Source organism: Hyalella azteca, unplaced genomic scaffold, assembly GCF_000764305.2.
Source record: "Hyalella azteca isolate HAZT.00-mixed unplaced genomic scaffold, Hazt_2.0.2 contig5779, whole genome shotgun sequence".
NCBI classification, from domain to species: domain Eukaryota; kingdom Metazoa; phylum Arthropoda; class Malacostraca; order Amphipoda; family Hyalellidae; genus Hyalella; species Hyalella azteca.
This window is the reverse complement of record NW_025935959.1, coordinates 4241-20880: the sequence shown is the minus strand read 5'-3', so window position 1 is coordinate 20880 and position 16640 is coordinate 4241. Positions and strand designations below refer to the sequence as shown.

The 16640-nt window shown below is 36.4% G+C and overlaps 2 protein-coding genes across 2 annotated transcripts; one reads left to right on the top strand and one right to left on the bottom strand.

Annotated features, from left to right (window-relative positions):
• Positions 1-3297: 3297 nt before the first annotated feature.
• Positions 3298-11333, bottom strand: LOC108667139 (40S ribosomal protein S20). Its single transcript, XM_047880634.1, has 5 exons — positions 11250-11333; positions 8267-8304; positions 7625-7767; positions 4547-4679; positions 3298-3445 (listed from the first exon to the last, which is right to left on the bottom strand). The coding sequence occupies exons 3-5, from the start codon at positions 7749-7751 to the stop codon at positions 3325-3327; spliced, it is 381 nt and encodes a 126-aa protein (XP_047736590.1). The 5' UTR covers positions 7752-7767; positions 8267-8304; positions 11250-11333; the 3' UTR covers positions 3298-3324.
• Positions 11334-11698: 365 nt separating this feature from the next.
• LOC108667145 (ER membrane protein complex subunit 5-like) lies at positions 11699-16389 on the top strand. The gene is made up of 4 exons (XM_018154134.2): positions 11699-11891; positions 14823-14875; positions 15316-15419; positions 15623-16389. Exons 1-4 carry the CDS (start codon positions 11795-11797, stop codon positions 15726-15728), a joined length of 360 nt encoding a protein of 119 aa, XP_018009623.1. The 5' UTR covers positions 11699-11794; the 3' UTR covers positions 15729-16389.
• The last annotated feature ends 251 nt before the right edge of the window (positions 16390-16640 follow it).

The following is a 16640-nucleotide window of genomic DNA, read 5'->3' as shown; positions in this document are numbered from 1 at the left end:
TTTGCATTGTTTTTCCACCATTTTTTATCTTCGTTCTTCCCCACCGTTCCGTCTATTATTTTTTTAATGAATCACAAGAATTCATTCACAGCAAAAAATATTGAAAAATATATTTTCAAGAATGCGAAACTGCAGTGGCATCATTAGGTCTATTTAAGTATTAATGTCACAGGATTGCTTGAATGATTGAATCGCAAATTCACTAGAAATTTTAAAGCGAAGAAAACTCCTCAAAAATTCAGAATATCTCTATTGAAAACGTTTCCAGCTCCCTCAGCAGTTTGATAAGTCTAGAACACTAATACAATAAGAAGTTAATAAACCTATTAATATGTTAATCATATTTATTTAATATAGTGCCTATTTAAGGGTGGCTTCAGACGGAAAAATTTTCTCAAGTCACTCTTATGATTTCATACCCATTTATTAGAATTATTAAATTTTACAAGATATGCCATCAAGTTTAAAATAATGTGGCCTGTTCACGGGTTTAAATAAACAATCATACAACCTAGTTCGGCATCGTAAACATGATTACGAATCTTACACTCAGAGAAATTAGTGACACTGCCCCAAAAGCTATGAACATTTGGCCTGAACAAAAGCTATGAACATGTGTGGGTCATTGACCCATTTAAGGGGATCGACCTGGCTAAAATCGATCAATTTTGGCTTTTCCGGTTTTTCTACTCATCTTAAAGCTGGAATTCTGTTCTTTCAAATGGTACCACTGCCATCTCTCTACGTGAATATTTACGTTCATGTAAAAAAAACCGACGGCACCAAAATGCCGTCATTGCGTACGCTAGTCGAAGTGTCAGAAAAACGCCGGTATTTCTGATTTGAAAGTAGATCAGCGAAATATATATCGGATGAGGACAAGACAAACGCTTTTGAACAGTTCTTCAGCAACCTCTTCAGCAGCGCCTTCGCGGATGAGGACTTGAACAGTAGCTAGTGAAGTGCATCCAGTGGGCTTGAGGTTAGCTAAGTATTAATGTCACTAGATTGCTTGAATCGCAATTCCTAGACCCTAGTGAACTTAACTAGTAAAAATTAAATTCCTGTTGAAGTTAACTAGTTTTAAAATGCACGAAGTAGAGGTTCTCATGTGCCTGGTGGCTGAAACCAAGTCATGTGGACCCGACGGCTTTCACCTCAGATTACTCAAATAACCGGCCTAACCGTGATGGCCGGCCCTCTTACTTACTGACTTTTATTGCAAAAAAAAAAAAAAAAACGAACGAAGAAACTTTGACGGCCGATTGAAAAGAAGTTCAAGTAACACCATTGTTCAAAAAGGTGACAAGAGTAGCCCCGGTAACTATACGCCCTGTCAGTCTGACAAGTGTTGTTTGTAAGGTAATGGAATCTGTTGTGAGGAATAGGATTAGCGATCACTTGACTGTTCACCATCTCCTTTCGGACTGTCAACATGGCTTTATTGCCGGTTGATCCTGCACCACTAACCTCTTGTCTACTTTCAGTGTACCACGATTGTGTATTCTAGTGTATTCAGTGTACCACGATTTTGCCAAGGCACTTGAAAAATGATCCGTACGGGCGGCTGTTAAGCAAATTACAGTCCTTGACAATAAAGGGAAATGTACTCCATTGGATAAGAGATTTTCTAGTAATGCGCAGTGCCGTGCCACATGGAAGCGTTCTGGGGCCGGTTTTAGTAGTTGCATTTATGATCTGCCGGGAGAAGTGGCAAGCGCGTGCTCCATGTAAGCTGACGACACCTTATTTCAGGAAGTGAAGGATAATACGCCGAAAACGTGCGGTTTCTAGATGAACTTGATAATTTAATTGACTGAGCTGATACGTGGCAGCTGCGTTTTAATATTGGCAAGTGTTAAGTACTTCACATCGTTAAGAACAATGAACAGCAAGTTTCAATACGAGAAGACATGGTTTAACTTTAACGAATGAGTGGCGATCGAAAAGTCGGCAGTGGAAAAAGATTTGGGAGTTAATTTTGCCGGACTCGTGGTCAAAATGCTATTTCTTGCGTCAAAATAATGGTTCATACAGAGGAGTTGAGTCAAAAGTCAAGAACATTCCAAGAATCGGTAACAGGCCAAACTTGTCCAGTGTTCTCTTAACACCGGTACTATACTACTGTAGTTATGATTGTCAATACCCTGCGGTACGAATTGCTATCAGCAGGTTAAATTAGGCTCCCAATTCATAAGCCACGCCATAGATAATTTAAACTCTACTTCCATCTTTAATGTTCATTTTTTTACAATCAGTCTCCTGAATGCGTCCTGAAATGTTATGAACGTCTCGTTGTAAAGGAAGTTCTTGCAAACATGGCCATTATTAGAACAGACGATTCCAGATATTCTTTCATGCTCTTTTCTAGATTGCATTTTGCACGCGATTATATGGTTTAAATTTCATAGTCAAAATTTAAAATAGTCTAGGAAGAACATACGAGCAAATTCTATTGAGCGTGAAAATTCCTAAGTGAGTTTATTTGGGACACCACTCGGTCCCGAATGTATGCTTAGGGTAAATTGAAGAATTAAAAATGTTTCTAAAATATTATTCATTTTTTGGGGGTTAAATTTAAGAATTTATAAAAATGATCAATAACGGATGGTGCGCAACTTTAGCAGTTTTCTTTGTTTCGACTCGAGTGCTTGAGCTCAAAAAATGAATTTAAAAGTGAATTAAGACATTTCCACGCTCAAGCATCGTCTTGGCGTAGTTATTTCGGACGTCATCTTACTGACGAGATGAAGATCTAGATGTTGCGAACGAAACGCCTGATCAGCACGGCAAAAAAATACAACCCAGTGGGATCTAGCGACAGACTTTCCATATGTAGCTATTAGAAGTGCACAGTGGATAATCACGATTTTGCCTCGTTGAAATATTCAAGTTGCTTTTGAAGTTGCGAACATCTACTCACGTCTACCATTAACATCTAGCTTCTGTACTGCTATCACTCAAGCCACAACTTTTATGCACGAGTGGCCAAACATACGCCAAACTATATGCAAATAATAAAGCACACCAGCGTAGAACTTTGCTTCAGACGGCATTTTCAGATAGTACTTGCTTGTCAAACTCTTAGATCAAATATGACTGAGAAATACAGCTACTACCAACGAATAAAAAGAAAGTACTCCCATTTCTGACGAGTGACTAATGCACTTAACAGTTTCAGAACGATCTCGTTATATATACGTCTTCACAATGATTTGACGCACGCTCAAAAACCGTACATGGCTTCAAGATTCGACACCCTGAATTTAAAGTAATGGATAGTAACGAGGCAAGACATTTCGTTAACCATTTACTGAGCGAGAATTACTCGGCAATGGTGACCTCGACATCAACGTCAGGCTCGATGCTGATGCTGGTAATCTGCCTGACCACTTCAGAAGGGGAGTGGAGGTCGATCACTCTCTTGTGGATGCGCATCTGGTACCTGTCAAAAGTGACCCGTCATTTCAGAATTCATCTAGAGTACTAAATAACTAATCACTCAAGTCATCGTATCAACGAATTTGTGCCGCGTCGCCAAAATAAGAAATTAAATGATTAACATTTCGGATAGTCGTAACATACAGACTACTAAGCGTGGAAAATGACTATCCCTAGAGCGGGATAACAAAATATCTTCCAAATAATTTCGTACTATACTTGACGTACATCAACACCCTAGCTAAATGTGGACTACCATTCAAGCTATCCGCCAATAAACAAAAACAGAAGTTTCCGGTTGAATTGTCGCCAGACGCATCCTGTATGCCAAGAAATTATATAAGTTCAACAACTCGCTGATGAGCAACTGAACAAGAAAACTGTTCACACTGTGGACTGCGAACAATTACACGAACAATTTTGCTATTCATTGACTGCAATAAATTAGAACTAGTTTAAACAATTTTCATAGAGAACTACATTCGTCATCAATGAAATGGTAACACATGGCTTTAACCAGTTTATATGCACGGTGCAAGAGATCATTTTGCTTAAACAGCAGCTTTGATTAAATCCTGCACAGCGGAAAGAGATTTTAAACAATTCTTTCAGAAGAAGTGTCGGGTAACTACGAGATGCTGGCGAAGAAAATATTTTTCACATAATCCAACACCCCACAATTCTTCAAAAATATTTAGATAAGATGACCGCAGGCCATTGCCGAGGTTAAACTTCATTTCCATAATATTCAAACCTATCTCAAACCTGTTATGCCGCCTTTAGCGTTTTTTTTTTGTCATCGTGATACACCACCATTACGATACGAAACTAGGTTTGAACCACGGAATTGCAGCAAATCTTAACCACAACTGTTATCGAACCACTAAGCTTGAACTTTCACATCCACCTCTTACTGGCACAATGTGCAAATATAAAATATTGACCACCAGACTGATCCAATTTAGCCATGCAATCTCCACCATAGAATTAAAAGGCGTTTTAATTTCATTGACCAACCACATTAGATATCCGTGTTATTCATTCTTCACGTTGGCGGTTGACTACCTAGAAGCTTTCTCTAGTCAAATTGACTACAATGACTAACCTGTCCCAGGTCTTGGAGCCTTCACCACACGGGGTTTTCCTTGTGGTGATGCGCAGGGTCTTGGTAGGCATGCGCATAGGACCGTGCACCCTGAGGTGCTTCTCCTTAGCACCGCGCACCAGATCTGAGCAAACTGTAAGTAATTGCATTGGGTTAGACCGTTAGGGTACGTACACAGTAAAATCAGGTTTGCACGCGCGGGCAACCTGCTCCAACCTGCCACAAGAATGAACATAGGATAATAATGCAAGTGTTCACAGTGAAAACCTGTTCAAATAGGCTTCTGTATTCTATGGTTTCAGGCGCCAGCCTGAGCAGGTAACCAGCACGCTGGCAACCTGCTTTCACTGTGTGCGTACCCTAAGAGCATGTAAGTTAATATTCCATCAAGTGCAACACCCAACAATTCAGATGTCACTAATCCTACTTCCATCGCTCCAAATATAAGCAAACATTACAATGCGCAAGAATAAGCCCTAGGTCTCCATACAGATGCTTATACACGGGGCTGGTATTAGCTGCAAGTATTTCCACTCCAAATATAGTGATTGAATTTTCATTTGCAAGTAGCTGATGCAATTGCGTCTCAAGCAGTTCACTCCCATTATCGCTGGTTGGCAAGTATATTTGCCACGTGAGAAAAATGAAACTTCTCAATATTACGAATATAGTGTTTTGAAATAGAGTCTCACGGTAACAAGGGAAAGAATTCCCAACTAGTGATATGAATAGAGAAAACGTGAAGGTCCCTTTTGGGATTTTCATTTCCTCAAGGTACATAAAGTTCATCATAGTAGTCTGTATTGTAGCGAGTTATCCGACACCCAAAATAACTTAGGAACGAATTCAACGACCCGAGATACCTCTGATCAAATAATGAGATGCTTGTACGTCAATGATTGTATGGAAATGGATGGCGATCTGCATTCTGAACTCTCGAGCAATGCTAATAAAGATGAGAAATGTTGTGAATACAACTGCATTAATGAAATCCAAGCCCCATATTATGAAAGACTATGTTAGTAATAAAAAATAATCAATATATTAGTAGGAAACGAGTAAGATTTGGGTTCAAACTTGGGGCAATAAGCTCGTTTGATGTGCCTCTGCAACATGTTGAGCCATATTGTGGTAGTCATTCCTGAGTTTTGGATAATATTTGGGTCTAGATGGAAATATATAAAAAACTAAACATAGGAAACCTGAGGTTAAACCAGATCCAGTTCCAATGCCGGTTGTGAATGCAGTGCAGTACAGCAGTCAGAAACATAGGAATTGCAAAGGCAAAAATCCTTGCAATAACTGCGATGACCATGCATTATTGCAGTGAGTGCAACATTCCTGTACACCCAGAAGGCATAAAAACCTATCACCTAAAAATTGAAATTTGAGTAGACAATAAATGCATAGATTCAATTAGCTAATATGTTCAAGTACTTATTTCGAGTTATATTGAAACTTAAACAAGAGCTTATTAGGTCTCTCGCCCACACTCTACGCTGATCTTTTAAGTTTTTCATATGCTCAGCAAGAGCTCCTTCATCAAAAGCCTCCTCAAACTCTCTCATCAAAAGCCTCCTCAAACTCTCTCATCAAAAGCCTCCTCAAACTCTCTCATCAAAAGCCTCCTCAAACTCTCTCATCAAAAGCCTCCTCAAACTCTCTCATCAAAAGCCTCCTCAAACTCTCTCATCAAAAGCCTCCTCAAACTCCTTCATCAAAAGCCTCCTCAAACTCCTTCATCAAAAGCCTCCTCAAACTCCATCAAAAGCCTCCTCAAACTCCATCAAAAGCCTCCTCAAACTCCTTCATCAAAAGCCTCCTCAAACACCTTAATCAAATCTCTCCTAAAACATCTTCATCAAAAGCCTCCTCAAACACCTTAATCAAATCTCTCATAAAACACCTTCCTCAAAAGCCTCCTCAAACACCATCAAAAGCCTCCTCAAACAACTCCAGTAAATGCCCTTTCAAACACCATCAAATGCTCTCCTAACACCTCCATTAAACTCTTCCTTCTTTATTCCATATTCGACCATGCACAGCTCTAGATTGAAGGCTTACAATGACGCACTGCACTTGCAGATGAAAAAATACCATTTACCAAATACTTGCGTTGTGAATAAGCTTTCAGCTGGCAAAACTGGGCATGTGGAATAACCTGCAGCATATACTAACAGCTAATGATAGCCCCGTGTACAAATGCCTTGATATTGGGAAGAATGTGGCAGTTGGAATCTTTTTCTCTAGCCCAAGATTATCCATGTACTGATATTTCTAGTAAAAAGTCTTCACTAAACTAAGTTTAGTTGACATTATAATAAAATAAACAATTTGCATCAATACCTATTATTGAATAATGCAATTGACTGACATCCAAATTGTAACAGTTGCAACATGGGAGCAGGAATAATCCTCAACAAAAAACACAATTATTTAGTCATCACATAAAAACTCTTAAAAAGACTCATTAAATCAAAATGATTAAAACAAATTCAGTTAATTGAAACTCCCTCTCAATATTCAACATGCATTTGAAAAACTTTAGGCACTCAACCAAATTATAAATCAATTCCAATTCTCAAAAGGTTTCTAGAGAGTTCCTCCATTATTCTAACAGTGGTTCCCAAACTTTTTCAGGCTAGCGCCCCCTTTGGCCCCCTAGTGAATTTCTAGCGCCCCCCACAGACATACGCCATTTTCTTGAAATTTAGTACGCTGAAATTTTAAAAGATAAAGGTTAAACACAAATGTGTATTTCACAACTAGAACCCCATTTAGTGAACCAATATGTTTTTCAGCTGTTTTAACTGTTCCCGCACAAGAAACCTAGGACGTCTCGGGCGAATTTACGGCCGGACTCGTGGCCGGTCTCACGACCAATCTCCAAATTCAATTATCAAGAAAATATCTCCAAAACAAATTAACGCAGCTCTACTAAACTTGGAACACGCATTCATCAGAACCTAACGGTGATGTTTTCTTCTTCCTTATCGCCCCCCAAAATCTTTCCATCGCCCCTAGGGGGGCGATATCGCCCACTTTGGGAACCACTGTTCTAACACAAGGCAAACTAACCTTTCTCTAAACTGCGGACATTGCTGGAGGTGAGCGTGATGCGGATCCTTCTGATCTGCTGCTGTGACTCCTGCACTCCCTTCTTCAACACATCCTTCTCATGAGAAGCAACTGCTGCTGATGCCATTTCCTTCAAGTTTCACCTGAATTATAAAATAAAGTATAAAGCCTCCATTTTAAACATATCATCATGTTCAATTTCCAAATTCCACTTAACTATCTATCAACCTCTACTGATTTGATTAGAAAAAAAAATCACAGCCATTATATACAGAATCATGTTCAAGACGTTGCAGATGCCCCTGAAATGCTTCAATACATTCAACTGAACTTCTCAAATGAACATTAGATCTGAAAAGCATCATTTCAATACACTGACTATTTTCATGAAGGCAGTAAACATTATTATTGCAATTTGAAAATGAAAAAAAATCCTTTGGACCAAAAGTTGCTTACCAATGTAAATATACCCTAGTAACAAAGAAATCAAAAATAAATGCATATGAATTACAATTAAATTTAGTGGACACTTGAAAGTAAAAACAAAGTTTTCAAATTAACTTTTTTAAAAATCTTGATCTAGTGCAACAATTGCTTCAATCAAAGACAGGAGCAGTCAATCTAATCGAATCAGATACTCACTTTTTCCTGATCGAGATGACTAGGGCACTTCAAATAAGCTGCAAGAAGAAAGAAAATGCTTCAACACAGATGTTAACAAATTACATTACTCAATTCAGCAGCCATTAGGTTTACAACAACTTTGCCAAGAAAAACATTGTCACAATTCAAAAGTGACAAATTAGCCAAAATTAATTTTTTACTTAAAAAGGCATCATTTATAAATAAGGTATTGAAAATTTGCAGTATACTTATGTAATTCAATTTTTTTTTCATGGGAATAAAAACAATGTAGACCCTGTGTCTAATTGGAAGTAAGGAAAGGAAAGTTCAAGCACAAAACATGTACCTTCAGTACAGATTAAAGAATGTTAGTATGTAAATCACTTTGCTTCACAACTTTTAATCTACTACCAACTCAACTTCAACACATTTTTGTAAAATCAAATAAAATGGTACTTAGTTTAAAGTGGATACCTCTGTATATGACAGTATATCATAGATTATATAAAAGAGTCAATTTATATCAAAATTAAATTGTATAATATTATCCACATTGATCTAGTTGCCATTCCCCATTACTTAGCTACAGAAAAAATGTAGCCAAGTAGGCTACAACAGCAACATTATTACATACTGAACTAGCTGCTGTGTCCACCCTTACAAATTAACATTACTGTACTGCCAGTGCTATCAATGCCTGGTATTGAAAGTAATGTTTTTGCACAAATATGTTCTATGTGCATAGATGTTATTTGCTCAGTGGTGACCTAGCCTACCACTGAGCAAATATTTCATAGCCTACTAACTCAATGTCAACAGTGCAGGAAGTAAAAGGACATTAAAGATGGAATGATGGTAAAGACTAGAGAGTAGTTTTTGTAATGAAATGTCAGAATTTTCCAACAATCAAAGAGATCAAAATCCCTTTCAAGGGCATCTTTGACACATCACAGGCAAAATTGTGCATTTTTCTTGTTTTTTTTTTACATACATGAGTAGGCCTAATCAGACAAAGATAATAGGAACAATTGAAATTCTCCACCATCAAAGATTGTCTCCTTCATTTGTGAATTGTGGCTTTTGCCCAAATTTCTTTTTAATAAGATGGTGGGTGAAAAATGAAATGATTGTGATCTGATGGTGGGATGCAATGATTCTGAATGAAACTTATAAGAGGAGTGGTGAGTGAATAGTGGAAAGGGATGTAACTCAGGGTAGGATTATAGAACTTTGTGTCAAGTTCTGTTTGCTTTATGTCACTCCCAAAACACCGCTGACCGCATTACACGCCAGCACCAATGAAACACCTCAAAATGTTGCCATATTTATTTAAAAGCCTTTAGAATGCAAACCTACAAAATCCATATATTCTGACACTGTGACTAAATTCGCCATTTTGTGAGATTAATTCCGGCCGCGCTTCAAACTCAACTAATTTGTAATGCCGACACTCTTGTGTTTGAATTCCGATCGCTGTGTGAGGCTGTGAGCTGTATTGGAATATGACACAGCTTGGAATTAGAACCCTATTGAATATTGAACACTCCTTAATTAGGCTTTTAATTAAGAGCTATTAAGCTTTTAATTAAAAAATTTCTAATTTTGGCACACAGCTTGGAACGAGGCTGCCAACGAGCTGCGTGTGTCTAATTCCAAACTGTGTCGGAATTAGTTTTTATGTGTCTAAAACCATCTTTTAACTTAATCATCTATTAATTTTTTTACCACTTGAAATCAGCAAATACAAGTATGCTTAAAGGATTCCTAACATATTTACAGACGTATTTAAAAGTCTCAAACCATAATATTCTTTCTACACAAACAGACTGAAACAGTTTATCACTACCTATTTGGTAGAGCAAGGTCAACTATCAACTTTGACACATTTTTCAATGTTCTCACTGGGTGACGCGCACTGTGTCTCTTTGGATCTCGAGATTTTCCCGCCAGACGGCCCAGTCCTAGTGTTTTGGCAATAGTATGGCGTGCTAAAGTATGACGTCACTATTTCAGCCATCAACAAATGCATGGAAGTGATGGAACTAAGAAAAAGCTTAATACAAAGGAAAAAAATCAAGAAGTGTCGGAATTACCCACAATGTCAGAATATACCATACCGCGTTTACCCTATGAGAAAAGCTGTAAGCAATAGTAATGACGAATTAGTTGATTGTAACAATTGAGTAAAGGAAATGAAAATAGGCTATTGTGGGAAAAACAAGTTGTTATTAAATGAACAAGAACCATAACAAATTTATACCATGGTTCTTGTCTTCTTGACCTAGACCTAGAGGCTATACCTAAGCCAATGCATGTAAATTTTAATGGTTTAGGCATGCTAAAGAAAATACTGAAGTAGCTAACTAAGTAGCTAAGCCTATATTAGCTAACTGTACTACTGTAGTGTAGTGACTGTAGTCTTAGTCTCACTCACTAGGCCTAGTCTGTAGTGTAGGGATACAATAACAATGCAGAGCAGCAGAGGCAACTATCCTAATAGGCCTAAGCATCATCAAATGCTTTAGTTTAGTCTGCTTAGCTTAGCCTCTGTTCAAGAATTAGAGCCATTTAAAATTCAATTTCTCAAGTTAATCAGGTTCAGATTTGCCATTCAATAGGCATCACATTTCAGAATTTTAAAGCAAATCTTCCATCTACCTAATATACTTTAATATTCAGTTGATAAAAAACTTGCGTTCCAAGAAAGGTTTTCAAACAAATCAATTCTAAATAGGCTACGCCATCAAATGATCAACGTTGCTTAGCAAAACAAGCAGCATTAGCGATTAGCCTACTTATAAATCTTGTCAGAAACGATTGATCCTAAGTTAACCGGTATACACATCGTCATCGATACTCAACGTTTCAGCGTAGTACGTACGATTTTACAACTTACAACACTAATAGAGCTCCTGAAAAATCCACCATATAAAATTATAACTTCAATTTATAAAATTACTTGACTGTATAGGTACAACAATCACGCGTAATATTCACTTACCTACGATAATCAGCGCTGAATCAGGAAACCTGCGAACTCTTCTGCTCACATGCCGTGAAAAAGATTGATAGAATACAGTTGTTGGCTCGAATGTTGCCATCAGCATATGCTATCATGTTGTCATTCAACAATAAAATTATTTTCATATGTCTCGAAGTTGCCACAGTTGAGGAAAGAATTCATTCAAAATGTTCTGATTTATCCGATAACTTGTAAGTTTTTTACGAATTATGCAAAAAAAAATATGAATTATGAGCATTTAAGATATCCAATTATATTGAAGTCATGTATCCATATTGGATTCACTATCCATAATATATGTCATAAAACTGATATAAAGTGATTATTAACCCGTTAATTATTCAAATTCCTAATTCAATAGAGTGAGCCAAGAAAGTCGTTTTTTACTGGGAACTGTGAAAATTCTTTCCGTATTTTAGGTACTGGACTTTTTAATAGACACCGCCAAATAACAGAAATCTTGTACGATTTTTCAGCTTGAGCTTGGGAATAATTGTTTCTAGTTACTGGAAATAGTAAATCAGATGTTTCTCTGCTACAGTATGGCCAAAGCTGTTTACAAATTCCTATTCATTTTTGGTTTTGTATCATTACTTCATGGCGGATATTCAGCTGCTCAACGTAAGTTTATCGGCTAGAACGCTAGACGGCTAGAGCAGGTAGGTAATAGGAGAATTTAAAAAGTGTACCAGACTACAGAGTCCAGACTACCAGTTGCCGAGATAGAATTTTATATTAATGTCATATTAATGAGGTGTAAACAAGCCAAAAAACTCCGAGACTGCCTATCAATCCATCCAATCTGTTCATTTTTAATATTCTTATCCAATATCCTTGTCCCAATGTCCCTTGATAGCTACTTCCTACTTGATAGGCTACCTACTTACTGCTTTACTGGTGACAGGTCTACCTACTCATACTTGTACTTGTAGGACTCTAAAATGAATGAGAGAAAGGGTAACAAAAATTTTCTCCTTGCCACTATGGACCATAGTGACAAACCACAGATTTTTTAGAATCAGTTCATTTTTAATTTCTTCATTTACCTACTCACGATTCAAACCAATTTCTTATGTATGATAATGCAGGTATCCAGGATACTTTACTGGTCTATATATAGGACTCAAAAATGAACTTGAGAGAGTCTAAAAAAACTCTCTCCTTTGCCACTATGCTATGGACTATGCAGTTTTAACTATTGAGCTTTTGCCTTCTGGCTCATTCACATTGGAACTAAACTGAAAAATTAGGGAGAAGTCAGTTCAATGCACCTCTGAGGCTCTGAATCACAAAAAAATGCCAATAGCTAGCAAGTCTTCTTGTCAAGTTCACAGTTTCACCTGTTGCTGTTAGTCTGTTAAAATTTCCTAAACTTTTCACTTTCCTCTGTGGTCTGTGGAGTTGGAGTAGAAATTAGAAAAAAAGAAAAATGGCCTATTTTACCCTTTAATTTTTGAAAATTACCTGCGAAACAATGGTTTTTACCCATAATTTTAGGAAATTTCTGCTACTGAAGCTACATATTTATAATTCAAGAGTCAAGAGACAAGACTGTCATTAGACTTAGAGTTTGGACCCAGTTTAGAATATAGATCAGAATTATACCTAAAATTGTAGGTAAAAATGGCTGTTTCACAACTGATTTTTGAAAATACAGGTGAAAATAAAGTGAATATGCTGATCTACTTTCAGGACACTAAAATGAACTTGAGGTTGAGGGAGAGTAAAAAAAAACCTGCTTTGCCACTTTAACTTGAAGGCCATTAAGTTACTTGATAACTTAGGAATCCTGTAGTTTGATTGTACAATGTACACTCCTGTTATTAGATAGCTGTTAACAATTAAATAAGAGATGATATGATGAGAATCCAAAATCTGGCAGCCAAAATAGTTGGAACTTGGAAAGTTCTAGTCATTAAGTTACTTGATAACTTAGGAATCCTGTAGTTTGATTGTACAATGTACACTCCTGTTATTAGATAGCTGTTAACAATTAAATAAGAGATGATATGATGAGAATCCAAAATATGGCAGCCAAAATAGTTGGAACTTGGAAAGTTCTAGTTGAAAATTAAACATCTTTATTTCATGCCTATCATTGCAGTTTGCAGCATTGCCTAGAAGATGTCTATTCATTGTTTTAATATTTGACTAAGGTGTAATCATGTCAGATTTAATTTGGTTGTAATTTCAGAGTTTTTAAGTTTTATTTTATTTTATATATATATACTGTATGTGAGATATTTTGGTAGTTCAATCACTTCAATGATCTATTTGTGAGCTCTCAATTTTTGAGTGCAATGCAATTTCTTAGCTAGCTAAAGTTAGTTATCATATGCATAGTCTTAGTTATCATATGCCAGTAGGGGAGTAGCTCTTCTTTAGATTCAGAATAGATTTTCAAGAAAGTGAAAATTTAACATTGAAATTGCAGATCCTAATTAATTTGATAGTCAACTTTTGGGGAGCTTGACCATTTGAAAAAAAGAAAATAATTGGTGTAATTTTTTTTATCCCTGATGACTGACTAATTACTATATTGAGATCTTTGGGAAATTGGAGTTATATCAAGCAGAAGAGTTTAACTTGTCACAAACACTGAGATTGTGTTCTGAAGTTAGGAAGATCCTGCATAGTGCATAGCAATTCAAGGTTTAACAAAAGGCATGATTGTGGTCACATGTGGTGCAGGATTGGAAGATTCCTACTTATCACTGAAATTTTATGGCTCCATAGTGACATTTTTAACCCATTTCAGAATCTGGGGCCTCATGTCAAATCTCTAACTTTAGATTAAAAATAACAACAAAAACATTTTTATTTACTTGGGAGTTAACTGGTTTACACATTCTTTTTCTTCTCTGTTGGAGATACATCATGCGTGGTAGTTTCATTATTGTTGAAAAGCTGTGTGACATGAGTGGAAGTACCTATGACAGTGTCAGTTAAAACATTTTTGGTACCAAAATTTTGAGTAGGATTACCATTGAACTGCTGAGTGTCAAATTTTGTGGGAATGCCATTTGCAAGCCATATGATTTCCAATCAAACCAATAATTGATTGACATAGTGTCATGACATGGTGATTGATATGGTGTCAATCAATTGTTGTCTCACCTCTATCTATCAATGTAGACTTAACTCCAGTGGTGTTAACTCTAGAGGTAAAATTCATTCTGGAACTGACTTGCATTAAGTGTTGATGAACAGGTACAGCAAACTGTAAGCTAAGATCAGATAATTTACTTTGATCAATAATTATTCTTTGTATTTATTATTAATATTTGAAATTTTTACTCATTTGCCTTGACTAATAGTATCATTTGTGGAAAGAAGCTCCAAATGGATGATGAGGTGGCAGAGGTACTATAAAATCTAATGGAGTCATATGTATTGCAGAGTGCTGTATGAAATATATATTCATACTTTTGACTAATTTGAAACTTGATGATCATTAGTGATTTCATTACCATATAAGATTTAATGGATATTCAAATTTATCATTAGGTTAAAGGGGATGTTCTTGTACTGATATTTTCCCTTTAATTCCAGATCGACGCTTCATTAGAATTACTGAGCAAGAGTATTCAACATTACCTACTGATGTGAGTACATTGTTGATTTGTTGTTATGATGATCTTTTGCTGTTGACATGCCATTACTGTCAGAATCAATGTCCCAACACATTAAGTGCAGCACAGCCCAGCCAGTGAGTTGTATCACCAGTACAAAATATGCCCCGAATGTGACATAGCCGCACTTGATGTGTTAAAAATAATTCTCAAAAATGAGAGTCAAAAAATCAACAGCCAACTGGCTTCTAAAACCTGTACATCATTTGGCATGTACCAGTACCGGTATCTCGGTTGAAAGAGGCTTCTTAAATAAGTTTCTGTATAGGTACTGGAAAGCATGTGGTTTCTTATTTTAGTTTTAGTGATTGAATGTTTTTATTTTGCTTCAAATATTTAATGAACTCTCAATCCAAAATTCTTGTTTTGTTTGCACTTTTTGCAGTGTTAAATTTCCTTGTTGTAATTTGCAGGTGTTTGTCCAGTGCCTTGTGAGCCTCATTGTGACAATGTATGGAGTTGTTCACATTGTTGGGGACTTTCGAGAGATCAGAGCAAACATTCAGCTAGAAAACAAGTAAGGGCTATTGAAAATTTTAATTCATGTTGAAATTTTAATTTTATAAAAAGATTTATTTAATTTTGTGATACGACATTGTTACAGACATTAATCTGAGTGATGAATTAAATTTTTTTCTTCAGTTTATTTCTGTTTCCTCAGAAGAAGTACATATTGATTAGGTTGTAGTATACAAGGATGAAATTTGTGCCGTTTTTCAGGACGTGGGAGACTGCAGGTAACCGACCCTCTTTCTACATCTTCAGTCACAGAGGAAGGAATTTAAGTCCAAACTATAGTGCCTGTGATGGAGCTTACGGCAACTAAGAGCACAGGCTGAGATATCAACATTCTGTGTAATGATTTTTAGAAGATCTTTGTTGTGAGACTTTTCAGCTGTAAATAAGAAAGTGATGACCATGGCCCTTGTCTCTGCATGGCTATAGTAGCTGAAGTTGATGCACATACTTCAGCTACTATATTATTACCTATATTACAAAGTAACACCAACAACTTCATTGTTGGTGTTACTTTGTAGTCAATTTTGAAACAATTGCATCTGGTTTGCAACCAGGCCTGGACAGAGATATCCCTAGTCCGCTGCAAAATAATGATCACTTAATATTAGTGTTTATCCTCTTATTTTGATGTCCTTCATTGCTATTTTCTTTGTTGTTGAGATGAAAAAGACAAATTAATTTGTGTTTGCCATTCTTGTTATATCTCTTTGCATGGTATTGGATGCTGTGGCAGGTCAAGCATTGAGTTCAGTTATTTTAATAATCAATCGTGAAACTAACCTGTATTTGTCATCAATGTTCAACTTGCCAAAAACTTATTCTAATGTGGCAGTAGGAACAAGATTAGTCAAACTCGAGTCAATAGTTGCATTTTTTCATTTAAAGTGTTGTTCTATACTAAAACCATAATTTGTAAGTTTTCAATACATAAAACATGTTGGTGAAGGAGAATCGATGTATTAAAATTACTATGTGTAATTATATCAATAAATTTTATTATTTAATTAGCTGCGTCCTTAATTGAATTATTCAGTACAACGCAGTCACTACATACAGAGATGTGCCGTTCGGATGTGAACAAATTCTCCAAAAGACTAGTAGCTATAATAGGCTCTGGAGTCCTTTGTTTCATGTGTAAATAATACCTGCCATTTAGCAACTTGGAACATTTATATGGTTGATATTGTGAGCCATTCATCTTTGCTTAATTTATATTTAT

Bases quoted from the DNA above. Each gene is read 5' to 3' on its own strand.
- LOC108667139 (XM_047880634.1), bottom strand. From the start codon at position 7,751: ATGGCATCAGCAGCAGTTGCTTCTCATGAGAAGGATGTGTTGAAGAAG. The intron at 4,680-7,624 runs GTTAGTTTGCCT...AATTACTTACAG, and splicing joins TGTCCGCAGTTTAGAGAAAG to TTTGCTCAGATCTGGTGCGC. The intron at 3,446-4,546 runs GTTAGTCATTGT...CACTTTTGACAG, and splicing joins GGCTCCAAGACCTGGGACAG to GTACCAGATGCGCATCCACA.
- LOC108667145 (XM_018154134.2), top strand. From the start codon at position 11,795: ATGTTTCTCTGCTACAGTATGGCCAAAGCTGTTTACAAATTCCTATTC. The intron at 11,892-14,822 runs GTAAGTTTATCG...CTTTAATTCCAG, and splicing joins CGGATATTCAGCTGCTCAAC to ATCGACGCTTCATTAGAATT. The intron at 14,876-15,315 runs GTGAGTACATTG...TGTAATTTGCAG, and splicing joins ATTCAACATTACCTACTGAT to GTGTTTGTCCAGTGCCTTGT.